Below are 19257 nucleotides of genomic sequence, written 5' to 3' on the forward strand. Positions count from 1 at the left end.
AGTTTAACAGATTCGGCTAGAACAGTATAAAACGTTGGTTAGGCCACAGCTAGAGTACTGTGTGCAGTTCTGGAAACCACATTATAGGAAAAATGATTACACTGCAGAGGGTGTAGAGGAGATTTACCAGGATGTTGTCTGGACTAGAGAGCTTTAGTTATGAAGTGAGATCGGACAGATGGGGCGGGGGAGGAGGGGGTGGGGGGTACTTTCCTTGGAGTAGAGGAGACTGAGGGAGGACATGTTTGAGATATATAAAATTATAAAAAGCATAGACAGGAAGGACATTTTCCCCTGTTTGAAGGAATCAATGACCAGAGGACACAAAGTTAAGGTAAAGGGCAGCAGATTTAGAGGCAATGTGAGGAAGCTTTTTCTTTAAACTGAGCGTTATGGGAATTTGGTACACTCTGCCTGTAATCCTCATAACATTCAAGAAATATTTAGACGCACACTTGCAATGCTAAGGCGTATAATGTTATGGGCCAAGTATTGCAAAGTGTGATTACAATAGTTAGGGGTTATTTTTGACCAGCATAGACTCAATGGGTCAAACGGCTTTTTCTGTGTAGACTTTTATGACTATGCCTATTTCAGTCCACAATAAAAAAAATACAAAGAACTATTTTAAAAACTAAGGATATGTTTACAGCATTGCTCAGCACATGGGAATATCGTATTGCTACAGTCACTGAAATATGGTTGAAGGAGGGACATGTGAAGGTGTAAAAGTTTCATTTGTGTCTAAGACCAAAGGGCTTAAGGTGAGAAGTTAGCAGTTTGGACCAGATCTGGTAAAAAAAAATTCTATACCCTCTGGGTGAAAATTCACACGAAGGGTGATAGAAATAGCCACGTAGACAGTGGTGCCTGAGAGGTTAGTGGAGCAAGATACTCTCACAACGTTTTAGTATCTGGACGAGCACTTAAAATGCGAGGGCTTAACAGGCTATGAACCAAGTGCAGGAAAATGGGATTAGTGTAGATTGGTGGTTGTTGGCTGGCATAGACATGGTTGGCTGAAGAGCCTGTTTCTAAGTTTTATCACTCTGTTAACAGATTGCTGCACTTTTTAAAAACAAGTAACTGGACACTCATTATTGTTTGTTCATACAGCAGCTAGTTAATAAAGAAATAGTGGAAGACTAGTTTGCAGACAAGCTGGATCCAAGGGGTGGGCACAAATGGCGTTGTGGCTGGCAACAAACAGCTTTGGATAAATGACCAAATTGATGACAGAGGTCTTCTGCCTTCCAACAACTGTGTAACTGACTCCTGGATATCTGAACAAGTCAGGAATATGAATGTTTGGAAGAAACTATCAAATTGCCTCAAGGAAAGAAGTTTTTTTAAGGACAGGAAAGAGACATTACACCTGGAAAGCAAGTTTATTTTCCCCACAGCAGTTGCTGTCAGCTATGACTCTTAACCAGTAAGCCAGAGACTTTATAAGCGTGAATCAGTCATTCTGTACGTTCTGCAAAGACAGGTGGGTGGCACGGAGGTTCAGTGGCTAGCACTGCTGCCTTACGGTGCCAGGATTCTCAGTTTGATTCCATCCTCAGACGGCTGTCTGCGTGGAGTTTGCACATTCTCTCAGTGGCTGCGTGGGCTTCCTCCGGGTGTCTGGTTTCCTCCCACAGACAAGAGACATGCTGGTTAGATGGATTGGCTATGTTAAATTGCCCATAGTGTCTAGGGATATGCAGGCTAGCGTGATTAGCCATAGGCAATGTAGGGATAGGATAGGGGAGTGCGACTGGGTAGGATGCTCTTCAGAGAGTTGGTGTTGACTCGATGCGCTGAATGGCCTGCTTCCACACTATAGGGATTCTAAGATGCTAATTGAAAGTATTTGGAGAAGGAGAATCAAGGAACAGCATGCCTGGATAAGACAAAAGGACCACCTCAGAAAGCCCTGTTAACAGGCACCACTGCCCATGTCTTTTTCTCCTGTTTGAGTTTGTTGGTCTGTGTGCACACGTGCATGCAGTTATAAGAGGATTCAAGTTATACACCAACTGTTCATATAAATGTATATGCAGTTAGAATCTATTTATTTGCAATAAGTAGTAATTCTTGTTAAGTACAGAAACCTGATTTGTGCTGAAAACCTGGATCTGAATTGGGAACTTCTGTGTATTCTTAAAATCTAACTTTTGTGACAACTCCAGGAATAGCAGGGCCTGATTTCCAGAGCATCACCCCAAAGGAGACATATAGCATATTCTCACCTGTAGCACTCTGTTCAATGATTCCGTAAGTTTGGCCATGAATTGCAAAACAGGGCTTGCTGCAGAGCTTAAATAAAGTTGCCCACAAAGATGTAGCCATATCTGTGGCGGAACTTTCTTTCCAAATATTAGTTTGAATTTGTTGCCAAGTAAAGGAAATCTCCAAATATCCAGTAACAGTGGTGTCTTCAAGAAGGGGAGGCAAACATTCATGTTCAAGTATTCTCTCAGATATCAAAAAGGTAAGAAAATGCAGTACTATCTTCCAACTTTATTGAACTTGAGAGTGAAAAATGATGATTGGGACAAACACATGGAATTAAGGTAGATTCAGACTTTTCAAATCTGTGGAACTTTGTATTGTAGTCTAACATTTTAGAAATTATTCATTTCTCAGGGCAAGAAAGATTTTTCAGCAGTAGTTATGAAATAATGCAATTAAAAGCTCAGGAACACCTCATTGTTTGATTCTGAGATTAACGTTGTGAAAAGGAGAATTCACATGAAGTTGATTGCAACATAGCATTCTGATTTTTGAAATCCATTTGTGGGATGTGGGGGTCACTGGATCGGTCAGCATTTATTGCCCAGAGGGCATACCAGGTAAGGATGGCAGGATTCCTTCCCTAAAGGACATTAATGAACCAATAGGTCTTTATGACAAGAGCAATAGTTACACAATCGCCACTGGGCTAGCTTTTTATTCCAGACTTTTACTGAATTTAATTCATCTGCCATGGCAGGATTTGAAACCCTGTACCTGGGATTCTGGATTACTCGCCCAGTAACATTATCACTCTGCCTCCTCCATCCCCTTTTCCCAAGCCAAACCCTTCTTTGGGAAGATTATCACCAAAAGCAGCTTTTGGACTTCTGCATCCAATATGCAGATTCTAGACGTTGCTGTCAGCTTCAACGGAGTAATGAGAAAACATTCTACAATTTTGCCATCAATATTACTGCAAAATCCAGGGCTTTTATTTTAAGGTTGCACAGCTCCAACATTTAGCAGAGAAGCTGACTGGTGAGCAAATTCTGACAGTAGGTACCAAAAGTTAAGAATTTCTTTTTGAAAGTAAAATCCCATTAGATCCAAGAACGATATTTCTGTTTGCATTCAATCTTTCTCATTATATTCTTCAATATCTTTTTTGTTATAAGATAAATGTTTAATTCCTCAAATGATATTTCTTTTAAATTTTGGAGGCACTCCCATTCAATCCATCCCACCTTGTCTGTTACTTCTTTGTAATTTCACTATTTATTGCTAACTTTCTACTTTTAGCACATTGCCTAGTATTTGAAACCTCAATTACAAGAACTTCAAGTCAGGTACATGAGTACTTCCCCAGTCAGGATTCCCTTTGAATCATGCCTGATTATTTATTTTCTAGTTGAAAAGTAGTTTAGTTTGGCTAGCCCCACTTTATTTTGCTCACCATTTTCCATTCTGTATAATAACCTATTATATTTATTCTTTAGAATTAACCATGAATTTACAAGCTATTGAAGCATATCTGGTAACAAGCTACATTTCCTCTTATCACTAGTGGATAGAGTAGCACCATTAAAAGTACAGCAGGTTAAGCTGCATCAGACGAGAAGGGGAGTTGACATTTCATCACCAGTGTCAATAGCTTATTTGCAAAACATGTTTGATAACGATAATTATTAGATACTGGATTAGTGGTGCTGGAAGAGCACAGCAGTTCAGGCAGCATCCAATGCCAGTATTTGGTTTTCAGCATCTGCAGTCATTGTTTTTACCTTGATAATTATTAGATAACCCAGCCCCCACATCCCTCTGCTGAGGTGGATTTTTATGTAACTGGTGGCAGATGTAGTTCAGTGTAGAATAAGTTATGGAACACTGAATGTTAAGAACTGGTCTATCATAGATAGAATACAAGAGGAGCGATTGCTATAGGATAATAGAAACTGACCATATCAGAAGACAACAATGACTAATGCCTAAGTACTTCAATTTAAAAAGTCTAGTTGTTCATGGAATAAACTTTGTCTGAAAATTTGGTTACTCATTTTTAAAAAAAAAAGCTATAAATTGGTTCACTTCTGATTTCAAGCCAAATTAAATTAAATACTATAAAACATTGTCACTTGCCATCTCTGCACTTTTGCTGCTTATCTATACTCTTCTCTGCTGATCCAATTTCCATCAAGTATCTTACAAACCAAGCTTATTAGGCTCAAGTTACAAAGTAATCCACCGCTGTGTGTTCCAACCTTCTAAGCTTTAAATTAATATATCAACTCAACCTCAAAACAAAAAAAAGAGAGAATAATCATACCTTTCCATGGTATAAGATGACTGGGCAGACAAAGCGACTACGACATCTTGCCATCTTGCTACGGCTCACAAAATCCTGCAGTTTGCTTGTCTGAACTGTGCTCTCAAACCTACAAAAAAAAAGTATTAAATATAAAATTAAAACATCCATTTTTAAAAATACCCCAAGAGAATAGGTCTCTGAGTAAGTGATGTCGACATCAAATGCAGCAGTCTCTTAAATCCTACACAAGGTTGGCAGAGACAGTGATGCTAACAATATTAATTTGGCATTGAGTAACTTTTTTAAAAAAAGGTGTAGTATTTTGCAGTTATCATTTGGTCTAATCAGACAGAGAAACAACATAACTTCTTCAAAGTGGAGTCAACGTGTGAAGTACTGCTGCTAGTGCAGCCAGTACAGGGCAGAGCAACTTAGAACACATATCTACAGGTCACAGTGAGGGCTGTTAGCAACATCAATTTTGTCGGCAACTAAAGCTATGTCAAAGATCAAATCATATGGATACAATAACTATTTTACATTGAGGGTGCAGGTATCAATCATATCTTCAACTAAAAACAAAAATCAGATAAGTAGCACAAGAAATCCCTCAGGAATCTGACATACAAGCTTTACTTTGCACTCCGCTAATACATACACACACACACAATGGCTCAGCAATCTTTCCCTTCATGATGTTGCCCATTACCTGACATTAAGAGCCTTCTAAAACATGACTGTCTCAGGAAACCACTAGACCAGGAAGTTTAAGTCTCCTCTGAGTTTGTTATAATTGTTATATTATAAATACAATCTAATAGCTAGATGTTTAAAAATTAAACCTTAGGCAACGTCAAGTAGCAAAACGTGTTCTACTAGCTAAGTTGTACAGACTATATTTGAACTAAATGGGTTCTACAAATATGTACAATGCACTAAATAGCGTAAGTAAATAGCCTGGATACTAACTAATTAATTAAACTGGAGATTCCTAGCTGGCCTTAATACCCTGTATCCAAGACGATTAATGAATGCATTCAATTCTTCACCAAAGTAGCTCAAAACTCAGATTCCATTTGAAGAAGAATAGATGAACAGACTTTCAATCAACTAAAAGTACTTCCTTCCCCTTTTCACTGTTAATAATATCATTTTTTAAAAAAGAATATCCCTGTATATATAGAATCAGACTGCCATTAGGATTGTTTCACTTCAGCAGCTGTTTTTAAAGCATTCACCAATCACTTCCCAAAGAATGCATCTACCAACTTTCACAAACCCTTCTGCATCTTTTAGAAGTGATTACATAACAAAGATTTGATCACATCAGTTGTAATAAGTGGATCCAACAATTAAGTTTGTAGGTAACAGTGCTATCACAGCAGGTTTTAACAGCGCATGAGAAACACTTGTGGCATATTAGGGCGTGGGAGGAGGGTGTGCACAGGTACAACTGGTGGCTGACAGTGCAAGCATTTTAAACCAGAGAAACCATTTTTCTCTTTAAGCAAGCCTAGAACATTGCTTTAAAACAGTACTTCAAGAAGTTTCACTAATGCAACTGAATTAGAACTACATCTAGAAAAATATAATGCAACTAATTAGAAAGGCAGCAACCTCCATTGTGCTGTCAGTAATGAAATAAACATGTGGGTTACTGTAAACCACTTCTCACTAATTTGGGTCACTTCCATTTTCACATTACAGTAGGAAGTAAAAACAGTTTTAAAAAAAAGCACAGCTTTAACCATAAATATTTTTCTTGAATCAGGAGATCATAAATTTCTAAATATGAATATACTCTTGCAGCCCATATAACTATTTGCTCAGCAACTCATCCTATATTAAGACAGAATACAATGAAAGAGATTGATTCAGTTTTTGAATGCACTGCTGTGTTTAGCCGATGCTTGGAACTGATTTGACCACATTCATGGCAATTATTGATAAAACATGCAACTGTGGTACAGTTGCAGTGATTGGAAACGCAATACAGGTAAAGTGAATGGAAACATGATCTACAAGGATGTTAAAGCTTTGATCGGCTGTGAAGATTCCTGGAACAAAAAGGTTAGTCAAGAGAAGCAAGATTTCAATCTAGCTACAAATAAAACACTCTGCAATATTTTCCTTAAAGATGAATAAGAGTGATGAGTTTAAGTCAATATTCTTCCATCAAGTGCACCCTGTAACTACTGAATAGATGACAATAATTCACCGACTCTTTTCCTTCCCCTTACTATGGATTAAACCTGATGACGAAGCAGCGCTCTGAAAGCTTGTAATTTCAAATAAACCTATTGGGCTATAAATCTGGCATCACGTGACATCTATGGATTAAGTGTGTCTCCTGGAAGACTGAAAAATAACTAAAAGAGAAAAAATAAAGTTTGTCATTTAATGGAAACACCAACCATTCTTAAAGGTGAAGTTTCATAAAGAAATTGTAAATTTTAAAATTGCTATTGTCAGCATAATTTTTGATCGCTTTAAATAAATTACAAGAATTCCGTTCATATGGAATGAGTTATTAGCTTGTAAAATGAAGGCCCTGTGTCAAGCACTAAGTATTGGACAAAGACTATAATTGACAGAAAATGAGAAAACTAGGGCATAACTAATTGCATGGTACCTTGTTGGAGAACAGTCACCCATTGCAAGAGCTTCCTGATTGTTAGTCCTGTATTCTCCAACAGGATGCCTATTTGTTATTACTTGGCAATGAACCTCAAGAACAAGTATCAGTAAGTGACAAGTAGGAGTTTGATTCAACAATCATCATGACTGAGGTCAATACTGTTCTATACCTACAAACACACCCAACTAGAGTCAAAGATTGGACCCAGACAAATTAAAGCAAAAAGACTGAAAATGCAGTAAACAGTTTACTTTTGTTTGAATCTTACTCAATTGCATCACTAAAATAAGCGAATATAAACACAAAATATTGGTCTCTGGCATGTGTGGATGGAATCTTTCCATCCTTGTATAGGCATTGGCAGAAAATTTGAAAATGATACTATTAGATGGCCAGCAAGGAGATTCTCAATGTTGAGAGCAAAAAAAAAGTCCCCTTTCCAAATAAGTGCTGATTGGTGAGACAAGACTTATAAGAGTGAGTAATGAGGGGTGCATGTATTAGTATTTCATTTTACGCAAACTCACCTCATTTATGAAGTTTCTCATTCTCCCACCCACTAGATTGAAACAAGGCGAGGACAATCCCCAAAATATAATACCGTACTGCAACTCAAGCTGCAATTTGGATTAAACTGGCATCCTTCATTGCTATGGTACTGCCAGGACACTTGGTATGTATGGTCAAGCACCCATTTCCTGGATGGGACCAAAGTGTATTTCAGCACTGGTCACATGCTCTCAGTGCCCATGCACAATGCGCCTACTCAAGTGCCCACAGTATCCTTGCTTTGCCATTTTTCACCATGCCCCCTCAGCTGGAGCTTGCTATTTAGCACAGAAACAAAGCCAAGTACCTTGGCCTGATTATCAGTACTCATCAGTCAAGGGGGTGAATGTAGCGTCACTGCACATGCAATGTCAATCTCACAACTGCACCATGTGACAGCAACCTTTGTGGAAAACACCCTCCCCACTGCAAGGGTATTAACCACATTACATCATCTAAGAGGAAGTCCCCAGTCAAGTTAAGGACAGTTACTATTAATCAGGGAGCCTCGGTACAGTCAGTCAAGGGCAGCACTCGTTCACAGTCCACAGGCTTGGACATAGTTGGTCAGCAGCTAAGGGCAGTCAGGTCAGGCTGTGCTAACTAACATAGTCCAAGGAAAAGGGCCACAGCCAGTCTGACAGGTCTATTGCAAACACTCAGGGGATTTGCAGTCAGTCAGTCAGTCAGGGAGCTGCACAGCAGAAGACATCAGTTCTGGGGATTAGTGGCAACATGCTGGGATACAAAAAGAGAACAATAATTGTGAAGGGGGAATAATTAAACACATAGTGGGGGAGAGAGAGTTGACCAGGTTGAGCCTGAGACTCACTATGCCTAACGTGACCTGAAGTGCCTTCCATACTTTTGCAACTCAAATGCACACTACAAATGGAAAATGGTAGAGATCAAAGCCAAAGTGGGTGGAGACTTTATTTCCCTGTCTGAGCACATTACTTGTGAGCAACATGAAACTCTTCAAGCAGCAATTGCATTACTCATACTTACATAGTAGAGTTGAAATCACCTGCAATCACAAGTGTCCAATACATTTATCTTAGATGCACAAAGTGTGCAAATCCTGGTCACAAGCAATCTTGATCATGTCACTGCAGATTGAAGACAGTTATATCTGTGAAGCAGAGGTACTCACAGGAAACCTTAAAAAGTGGGACCTGCAAGTGACAAAGCACAAAGATAACGCAAGAGCTCAGCCTCCACGTGGTCAAGAAAGCTCTTTCCTTTCACCTTGAACTGTAAGAACTTGTCAATATGGTCTTATAAGCAATGATGCAAGGAAAAAGGCTTCAGTACTGTCAATCTCATCCTGTCTCAATGAGATATGACTTGTGCTACTTTCACTGCAACAAGGTAACTCTATCAAAGGATTATGTAGAGGCATTCCATGGCTTTCCATGTCCCACTATATGGAGGAGAATGCTAAACATTGTTTGGGTGTGATAGTTATGTGAGCAGACAGCATTCCCAAGACCCGTCCTGTTTCTGATCACAGTAGGAGACGTCATCACTGTTGATGCAGTTCAATGATGGCATAAGGAAAAAGGAAGAGGAACAGATACATCAGCAAGTTCAGGTGAAGCAGTCATCTCAGCAAATATTGAATAGCCTTCAAATGGAGATGTCACAGCTGAAGGTTCTCTTGGGATGTACAGGAATATATCCCATTTCCTCCTGATAATGAAAGTGCAGTGTCACTTTATTAACCTTCCCAATTATCCTTATCTGGCCCCACAATCTCCTATTCAAAATCTTCTAGTTACAGCTTAAGAGTAAGTCAAATCTATCCATGCTTAATTCCTGAATAACTCTCATCCCACTGTTTTAGACAGCAAGTCACAGTTCAAATGCACTCCGTTTAGCCATTTACCATTGAAAACAGTAGTTTTTTCCTTTTGAGTTCGCTTTTCAGACTCACTCTTGTGAACCCCGATAAGTTCCTTGGGCTTCTCTTGTATCCTCCAGTATTCTGAACAAAAAGACAGTGTTCCACTTTATGACAATGGAAATAGTTAGGCCTACCATTCCCACTTGTATCCTCAGCACCTTCCTTTCTGATCAGCGAGGATCTCAAAGCATTGCCAGACATCTTTTCTCTACCCTGGTTATTTGCCTTCCTGCTCACTTTTTTTCAGGTTTATGGGGATGCTGGTTTAAAAAAATTAGGCTTTACGGATCAGCCACTCCTGCTGCACAACTCACACTTGCTATCCTCTAGCCTTCGACATTGACTCTAATCACTAAAAGGTGAGTGAGCTTTTAAACTCTTGCAAGAGAAAGATCTCTTAAAGTTTCATTGTATTTACTCCTAATGCCCATTTCCACCGATAAAAATTGCTTTGTGCCTTTTGTAGCGACAGGAATGGAAAACAGGGCAGCAATGGGAGAGAAAACAAAGAACGCACCACTTCTGCTTCCAGATGCACGACGATGATTTGAACAGCACCACATTCCTGTTTAAGTGCATTTGCAGGAGAGACACTATGACAATTATTCTTTGCAATTACATCTTCAGCCTTAATATTCCAATGTATATAAAGTGTCACGAGAGTGAATAACTGAATGCACATGGCGATTTCAGTATTGCTGCCAGAACAGTAGTTACCGGCCCCAGTAAAGCTCACAACAGTATAAAAAAAGCCAGTAGCTGACATCATACATAAAAAGGAATTCATTAGTTATTTTTAAGTTCTAGCATAGAAAACAAAATCTATAAAAAGGGACCTAAGATGCATTTTTTCATGCAAAGGATGGCCTGTGTATGGAATAAGCCGCCAGAGGAACAGGTGAAGGCTGATACAACTACAGCATTCAAAAGGCACCCGGATGGATAAATGAATAGCAAGGGTCTAGAGGGATATGGGCCATGTGTTGGCAAATGGAAGTAGATTAATTTAGGATATCTGGTCGGCATGGACGAGTTGGACCGAAGAATCTGTTTCCGAGCTGTACATTTCTATGACTCTATAATAGTTCGTCCTTAAAAATGAATGTCACTATTTGGGTCATCTTTTAAATAATTTGAGTGATGATTTGTTTCTCTTGTCTATTTGGCTTTATTAGTTTGGTTTGAATAGGGATAGAGGCAATAACATGATGTGAACTGATGGTGAAGTTAAAAATCCAAGGGTACAGTAGAAGCAGTAGAATTGATGTGTTGTTAACCAATACATGCATCATGACAGATCCCAACTCACAAAACAGCTCAGCAATACCTCCCAGCAAGATTCTCCTAATTTTGTCACCATTGTTAAAGAAAGGAAAAAAAATACTCATCTCCTCACTAAAGAGAACTGTCAGCAAAAAGGAAAGTAAACTTAATCCTTCCGGGGAAGGAAGTAGAAGAGAGACGTGGAAATTCCTTCAGAGAGGGAAAACTGTAGATGCTGCAAATCTGAAATATAAACAAATACTATAAATTTGCAGCCATGTCAGTGAGCTCCTGCAAAGAGAAACAGAACTTGAATCAATTACCTTTCACTTTCCTGAATCATTTACCCTATTTCTCTCCACAGATGCTATCCAACTTGCTGAGAATTCCTAGCATTTTATGTTTTACTTTAGACTTTCTGCATCAGCAATATTCTTCTGTGGTGTAGGTTTCTTAATGTTAATCCATTTTTGCACAGTACTCTGCAGCATACTTCCAGCTATGAAGAGACAGCTATGCCATCTTGACAATTGTAAAAACCCTTTTTCCATCAGTTCTTGAGCTGAGTAAGTTACTGGTAAAAATAAGCACTTATTGGCCACCTCTAATTGCCCTTGACGTGGTGGTGGTGGTGCTTTCTTAAGCCATTGCTATCCACGTGGTGTACGTGTGCTCACAGCGCTGCTCTGAAGGGAGTTCCAGTATTTTGATCCAGTGACAGTGAAGAAATGATGACATAGCTCCAAGTCAGAATGGTGTCTCACTCGGAGTGGATCTTTTTGTTAGCGCTCCCATCTGTCTGTTTCCCTTGTTGTTCTAGCTAGTAGAGGTTGTGAATTTGGAAAGCAATGCAAGAGCAGTAATTGCCGTTTCAATGCAATGTGTAACAAATTACTCTTCAAAGAATTTCCAACTTCAGATGAAATTGTTTTCCAAAAGAAATATTGGGATATTAAAAAAGCAGGCAAGTTTTCCAACTGCATTGCCTTCGTTCTGTTATTTTATACAAGCAGTTCATCTATAGTTACTTATAGTTCTGATGAAGGATTAAATTGGAATCATCACCTTGACTCTTTTACCCACAAATGCCACTCTGATAACCTCTTGCACTTTGTTTTTGTCACCACAACCATTTGTTACAGAGCTGCACCAGCTGAGGTTTAGGATGAGACTGTTTGTCTATCGACTCAGCAAGAGAAAGGGGCACATGATGCAAGGAAACTGAAAATAGGAAAAAAAAAGAGAAAAATAACCTGGATATTCAATAAGCCATATGCAGATAACATCACTAAAAGAAATCACTGACAAACATTTCTTCAAATTGACAGTATGTTGTTAGCAATTAAAGCTTCATTGCCAGAATCAACTAAATGAAATTCTCTCTCCCTCTCTCCACTCTTTTCTGCCAGACAACCCATCTCCAAATCAATTTAATATGCACATTCTCTAGGAGGATATAATAGAGACATAAATAATCAAACTATAGTCATATGGTGCCAAATATGGTAACTATTTGATTAAATCCCATTACCTGTCCTTGTCACCCTCCGTACTTTCATATTCCATAATGATGATTTGACGGGGATAATGTCCGCAAAGCTCTCCATTTGGATTCAGAATCACACTGAAAACATAGTCCCTCCTGAACAATTCAAGGCAACGATTCTCAATCTTTTCCACCTGTAAACAGAGACAGTCCAAATTACCACAGTGAAGGGTGTCAACCCGGAGATAAGTCCCCTGCACATGGATACAAAGAGATGAATTAATAAAGAGGACATTTGGCCCCTCTAGCCTGCTCCACCATTCAGTAAGATCATGGCTGATCTGACTGTGGCCTCAATTCCACATTCTTACATACCCGCCAAATAAACAACTTCCTTATTAATGAAAACTCTTCCACCTTGATCTTAAACCATCTGAAGGACATCATTTTTCAAGTTCTTCCAACTGACCACAAGCATATCCCTCTTGCATAGAACATAGAAAAGTACAGCACAGAACAGGCCCTTTGGCCCACGATGTTGTGCCAAGATTTAATCTTAATGCAAAATATAGTAACTTAACCTACACACCCCTCAACTCACTGCTCTCCATGTGCATGTCCAGCAGTCACTTAAATATCTCCAATGACTCTGCTTCCACCACCACAGCTGGCAACGCATTCCATACATTCAAAACTCTCTGCGTAAAGAATCTACCTCTGACGTCTCCTTTATACCTTCCTCCTAATATCTTCAAACTATGACTTCTCGTACCAGTCAATCCCGTCCTGGGAAAAAGTCTCTGGCTATTGATTATCTATTCCTCTCATTATTTTGTATACATTTCATATAACGAAAAAGGTTTCACTTGTTCAAAAGAAATCGAAAACTCTTAAGTTGCCAATGTTCCCATATTCCTTCCAATGAATGTTAGTATTCAGTCACTATCCCCACACAGACTTTAAACTCAAAATTCTATCCTTTAGTTAAGTGAAATGACAGACAATGGTTGAAGTTTATACATATAGCTCATGAGATATAGAGGAGTTTTAATGAAATGAAATAAAGGACAGAAAACACTTGCATTTGTCGAACATATTGCATAGTCTCAGGACATCCCAAGGCACTTCACAGTCAGGAAAATACTTTCGAATGCATAAAATAAAACTAATTTTTTGCACAACATGACTCCACAAATAACAATGTGATATATGACCATATAAACTCTTGCAGTGGTTAAAGATTAAATGCTAACAGAGCAACAGTATTCCCCCACTCTTCTGTAAATAGTGGAAATTAATATTTCACCATTGAGGGAGATTGGGCTTCAGTTTAGCATTCATCCAAAAGACAGAGTCATGACAGCACAGTACTACCACTGTACCACAAAATGTTAAACAACATCATGTATTGAAGTCATTAAATGTGGGTTGAATGTACCTGACTAAGAAATGTTTAAAATTATGATCCATCCAAGCCTAACCTACATAGATGTGGATATTCTAAAGATAAAACATGTGACTTGTGCAATTTATCCTTCAAAAGTTTAAATAGCTAAATACAGTCCCCAATTACTATTACAGTTAAAGTGGTGAGCTACACAGCTCAGTAAAGTACCTGGAAACAAGCAAAACTGGCCTCAGTACACTTATGCCAGGAAAAGGAAAACCATTCAGGTTCCTACTCCTGACTGTTATGCCTCCCGGAAAATATTACTTATGGGTATAGTCGGAGGACAGGATTGCAAACAGATGAGGTCTCCAACCAACTGAATTCCTTCTTTGATGCTGGGTCAAAAACTACAACTCCATTCCCAACAATACTGTGGTTGTACCTATGAACTGCATCAATTCAAGAAAGTGGCTCACCACCACATTCTCAGGGTAACCAACATCCCAGGAAAAAAAAAGATAAAAGTTATGACAGGGCTCCGTAATTACTTTAAGTGTGTATTTCTTTTCTTAATGGGTGAATTTGATTTACACTTCAAGACATGTTGAACTATTTGTGCAGCATGTTTCGAGCAGAATTGAACAAAAATGTATATTCATAAATAGAAACTAAACCCTGCACAAAGTGGATATAGCTCCTGTTTTAAAAGGAGAGCAAAATCCTCTGATGAGTGGGATTTGAAAGAAAATTTGACATTATCTAGTACAACCTCATCTCAGCTGAAATTATAAACTTCCAATCCACAACATTCATTGGCAAAATCCAGAGCAAATGTAAATAAGGTTCAGAAATCTCATTCTTCAAAAAGTGCAAAAATGCCAGTTGATTACTTTTTCCTTTAAAAAAAAGGTGAAACTCCTTCCATTACCAGTTAGATTTTACGTAATTTTCTAGTTAGCTAGTAGGTTATGAAAGAGCAGGAAGAAAGCACAAAATCTGGTGCCATATGTCAAAGATGGAAGTTAGCACTTCTTAGTGACAATTCACACCACAAAGACAGACAAAATTCCAAGCACAATTAAAGATATATCCATGGCTCAGTGCCACAGCACAAAATGAGCTCTCAATGCTCTGTATAACATTCGTAAGATTTAGCTCTTGCCTGCTGCATGATTCTGGAGAGAGACTGGCCAACTTAGCAAATAAGTCACTGTTGAATTTCCAAGATGATCAGTGTCATTAGAAGTTGGCAGTAAAGTACAAAGCAAGCTACCCATAAGTGCTAACCAGGTTGCAAATAGTCAAAACACAGGAATGAATTTTTAAATCAAAGTCGGAGGGCAGATTGGGGTGGCATGTTGAGCACTAATGTACAATACCACAGCATAAAATTTGAAAGCTCAAACAGCTCCTGATAGCAGTCACACCAGATAGGGATGAAAACATTTTTTAAAAAGTACCCTCATTTAAACTATTAAAATTATATAAGTTGCATGTTTAAATATTAACAGGTCTGTTTACTAAAACTAAAATATTCATTTCTTTCAGCTCTACAATTTAAACTGTGGTCAGCAAAAAAAACAGTAATCTATAGGAACTTTGACAATGTTTTGCATAACATCCTTAAATATAACCAATACCTATATAACAATCTTTGATTGGTTTTAATCATTTGCTATGCTTGTTTCCTAATAGGAAGACCAACACACTCCAATTAACAACTTTTATTTATCATAGATTTGTAGAACTCCTAGTGTGGAAACAGGCCCTTTGGCCCAACAAGTCCACACCGACCCTCCGAAGAGTATCCCACTCAAACTCATTTCCCATTACTCTACATTTACCCCTGACTAATGTGCCTAATCTATACACCCTGAACACTATGGGCAACTTAGCATTGCCAAATCAGCTAACCTATATTTCCTTTTTGGATTGTGGGAGGAAACCCACGCAAACACAGTGAGAATGTGCAAACTCCACACAGACCGACAGTCTTCAGATGCTGGAATTGAACCTAGGTCTCTGGTGTGGTGAGGCAGCTAACCACTAAGCTACCATGCCACCTTTCTTTACATCCCCAGTGTCAAGACGACAGGTTACTACCCTTTTTTGCACTATGTTGCAGCCTTCCTTCTCATCAGAAGATGGCTTCTGGCCCTAACACACTAGCTGCAGAAGAGGATAGTGGGCTCAAAGTGCACAATTCACTACGTTCTTTTCTCTGGACCATCTTCTCAGACAGCTGAGCTCATCATTCCTGCTCACCACTTTCAATACCTTTACAATCAGTCAGACTCCAGAGATCAATTATCAGAAACTGTTTTCTACACATCAGTTTCAATGTCTGTCATCTTTATATTTCACTTGCGGGTAACCTTGTAGCAAAAAGGAAGTTATAACTCAGTGGTCAATTCACTGCAGAAAATCTTTGGATATATGGAGGTCGTCCATCCAATGAACGTGGTCAAGACAACTCAAATGTTATTGGTTTAGCATTAAGTGTTTGCTGATAGAATCAGCATGCTTCAAGATCCTTATGGAGAAGTATACTAAGGATGCAGGCTTGATGGACTTGCAGTTCAGTGAACTCAGTCAGGTTGCTGTTACTCTACACATTCTTGACAGATCAGCTTTGTGCTGCATGTTAGTCAGAAACACCTCCAAATATTCGTTGAGAGGATGCACTGGATTAAGCTGCATATCTTGATACAAGAACTTTAAGTGAAAACAGAGTTGCAGGAAAAAGGAACTAATCCAAAAGTGGAGTTGGTAAAGCAATAACATTCTACATCAAATCATTTTTGTTCCAGAAGATAATTTCAGGGGAAGAAACAAAGGGATTAAAAAAAAGCAAGTTATTTCACAAAAGATGGATGTGAATTAAAGAGGAATATTATTTTAGAATATTGTGTGCAATTCTGGTCTCCTTCCTATCAGAAGGATGTTGTGAAACTTGAAAGGTTCAGAAAAGATTTACAAGGATGTTGCCAGGGTTGGAGGGTTTGAGCTATAGGGGATGGGGTTGTTTTCCCTGGAGTAGAGGCTGAGGGGTGACCTTATAGAGGTTTATAAAATCATGAGGGGCATGGATGGAAGAAATAAACAAGGTATTTTCCCTGAGGTATGGGAAGAAAAAACAAAAAAAAAAAGAGTCCAGAACTAGAGGGCATAGGTTTAGGGTGACGGGGAAAGACATAAAATGGACCCAAGGGGCAACTTTTTCACACAGAGCATAGTGCATATATGTAATGAGCTGCCAGAGGAAGTGGTGGAGGTTGGTACAATTACAATATTCAAAAGGCATCTGGATGGGTCTATGAATATGATGGATGTTGAGGGATATGGGCCAAGTGCTGACACATGGGACTAGATTAATTAAGGATATCTGGATGGCATGGAAGAGTTGGACCATCAGGTCTGTTTCCATACCGTGCATCGCTATGATTTGATTAACATTTTTAAAAACTCATTTTGTTCAAGTACATTTACAAAAATATTGCAGAAGTGAAAGTCCCGTAAATAAACTGTTTTACATTCAGTGTTGAACAACTAAATCAAGAGTTGCTCATTCTTCAAACATGTATTTCGATATAAAATGTCACAGTCTAAAATTAATGTCCTGTAAGGCCAAATTATAAATCTAGTGCTTGGAATTGCTCAAAATCTGGTTGTAACAAATATATTAAACAGTTACTTCTCATGAATATTTAGTACATTTTTTTTCCATTTGAAGTACTGAGGACCTCACACCAGAGCACAGGTGGTCAACTTATAATATATCACCTGTAGGAAAGAATGACACCCCAATAGAAGACCAGACAAGGTGCAAAGTAAGAATCTGGATTTATATACAATTTCTCAGGAACCTGGGATGTTAAAAGCACATAGCTAATTATTACTTTGCAAAATACAGTTGTAGCTTGGCAAAATTGGCAGTCAACAGGCACACACACATTATCGATCAGAATTTTACAATAGCAGTGTGATAATTATTAGCAATAACTTCTGTTCTTTGAATAGTGCCATGGCATTTTTTACATTGTTTCAAGAAGGTGGCAGGATCGCTTGGTTAACTTCAGTTTAATCAATTCTCTGAGAAATAGCATCTCTGACAGTGTAGCAAGCCCTCAATACCAGAATGGAGTGTCAGCTTGACCTAAGGTGGCAGTACTGCTTAGGGGCAAACACCAACTTTTCTTTTCAAGAAAGAATTCAATACACTTTCCTTTGAATTTGGTTGATCTAATGAAGGAAACGTTTTTGCATGTTTTCCCCCCCTGTCTTAATCCTCCATCTTTCTTTGCTCTGCTTCTTTAAGCTTCAACTGTTTCCCATTATTTCTTTTCCGTCCTTAAAGTCCATTAAGGTGATAGATAATTGGAGCAAAGTTCACGGGGTCCCAGATGCCACACTGTTGTCCCATTAGCATTTCCCGCAACCTGCTGTGTGAATAGCGAGGGCTGAAAGGCGAGGAAGCACATCCAGTCCATGACACTCGGTGCAGCGTGCACTCTTCCAGCAACCTCTGGGCCATTATTTACTGGTCTTGATCTAATTTTAATTATTATTTGACCTGGTCACTCGGAGCGTGGATCCCGAGAGTGTCACTCCGTGCCCAGATGTTTAAGCATTTAGGTTATTTGACACTTACCTTGTATTTAGATTATTCGGCGAACACTTTGAGTTGAGATTACTGAACGCTTTTACACCAGTTTTGGATTATTAGTTTACTACTTGACAGAATATTCCGCGGTCATTTTCACGGGTTAGCCCCCTTCAAGTTTACCTTGGGATTGGCCTCCTTGGCCCGGTATTGATGTTTGGAGAAATGTTCGATCAACTCTCCGATCTCCTCGCTCCTGCCGCCGGACCCGGACCCGGACCCGGACCCGGCCCCAGCCCGGCTGGCTGGCTGCCACATCCCACCGCCTTCACTGCACTCCCCGGTCCGCACAGCCTCCACCGTCCTCTCCCTGGAAGGCACCGCCGGGCTTGCAGCCCATGGCCCAGACGCGTCCTCCCCGCTCAACCTGCGGCGGCCCGGCCCGCTCCGAGAGCCTCTTCCCCCACACCCTCCTTCACCGGGATCCGGCCAGCTGCAGACCTCGGACAGCCATCGTTGTGGGAGACGGCGCTGACCTCTCACCCCGAGCGCGTGACCAGCCTGACCTTTCACCTTTCCCACAGCCTCACGTGTTGTTTACTGCCCTGGAATATCCCGGATGTTACTCTCTGGAGTCAGGGAGACAGGGCAGTTGTGGAATGTCACACTCTAAACCTAATTCTGTTTTACTTTCCACAGATATTAGAAACCTTGCTGGGTTTTCCCAGCACTTTCCAGTTTTATACTTATTTCCTGTGGTCAGCATCCGCAGTTCTTTGCCTTCATTATCAACAGCTCAATTATTCACTTTCTTCAAAACTTGTCACTAAACACTGTCTAGTTGTTTATTACCTTAAAACCCTTCACAATAATCTGAATAATTGTTTATTGCCTTAA

General features: G+C 39.4%; 1 protein-coding gene across 3 annotated transcripts in view; it reads right to left on the reverse strand.

Annotated features, from left to right (window-relative positions):
* Positions 1-18921, reverse strand: part of mtmr14 (myotubularin related protein 14) — a 74768-nt gene extending 55847 nt beyond the window's left edge. For 2 of the 3 annotated variants that reach the window (XM_072581968.1, XM_072581967.1), the window contains exons 1-3: positions 18544-18921; positions 12413-12561; positions 4544-4652 (exon numbers count right to left, since the gene is read on the reverse strand). In XM_072581968.1, coding sequence (XP_072438069.1) covers positions 4544-4652; positions 12413-12561; positions 18544-18678 — 393 coding nt within the window. In that variant the 5' untranslated portion in view covers positions 18679-18921. The remainder of the gene's footprint in view (positions 1-4543; positions 4653-12412; positions 12562-18543) is intronic. The other variant, XM_072581969.1, reaches the window with a different exon arrangement.
* Between the last annotated feature and the right edge of the window lie 336 nt (positions 18922-19257).

This window comes from Chiloscyllium punctatum, chromosome 12 (assembly GCF_047496795.1).
Source record: "Chiloscyllium punctatum isolate Juve2018m chromosome 12, sChiPun1.3, whole genome shotgun sequence".
NCBI classification, from domain to species: Eukaryota; Metazoa; Chordata; class Chondrichthyes; order Orectolobiformes; family Hemiscylliidae; genus Chiloscyllium; species Chiloscyllium punctatum.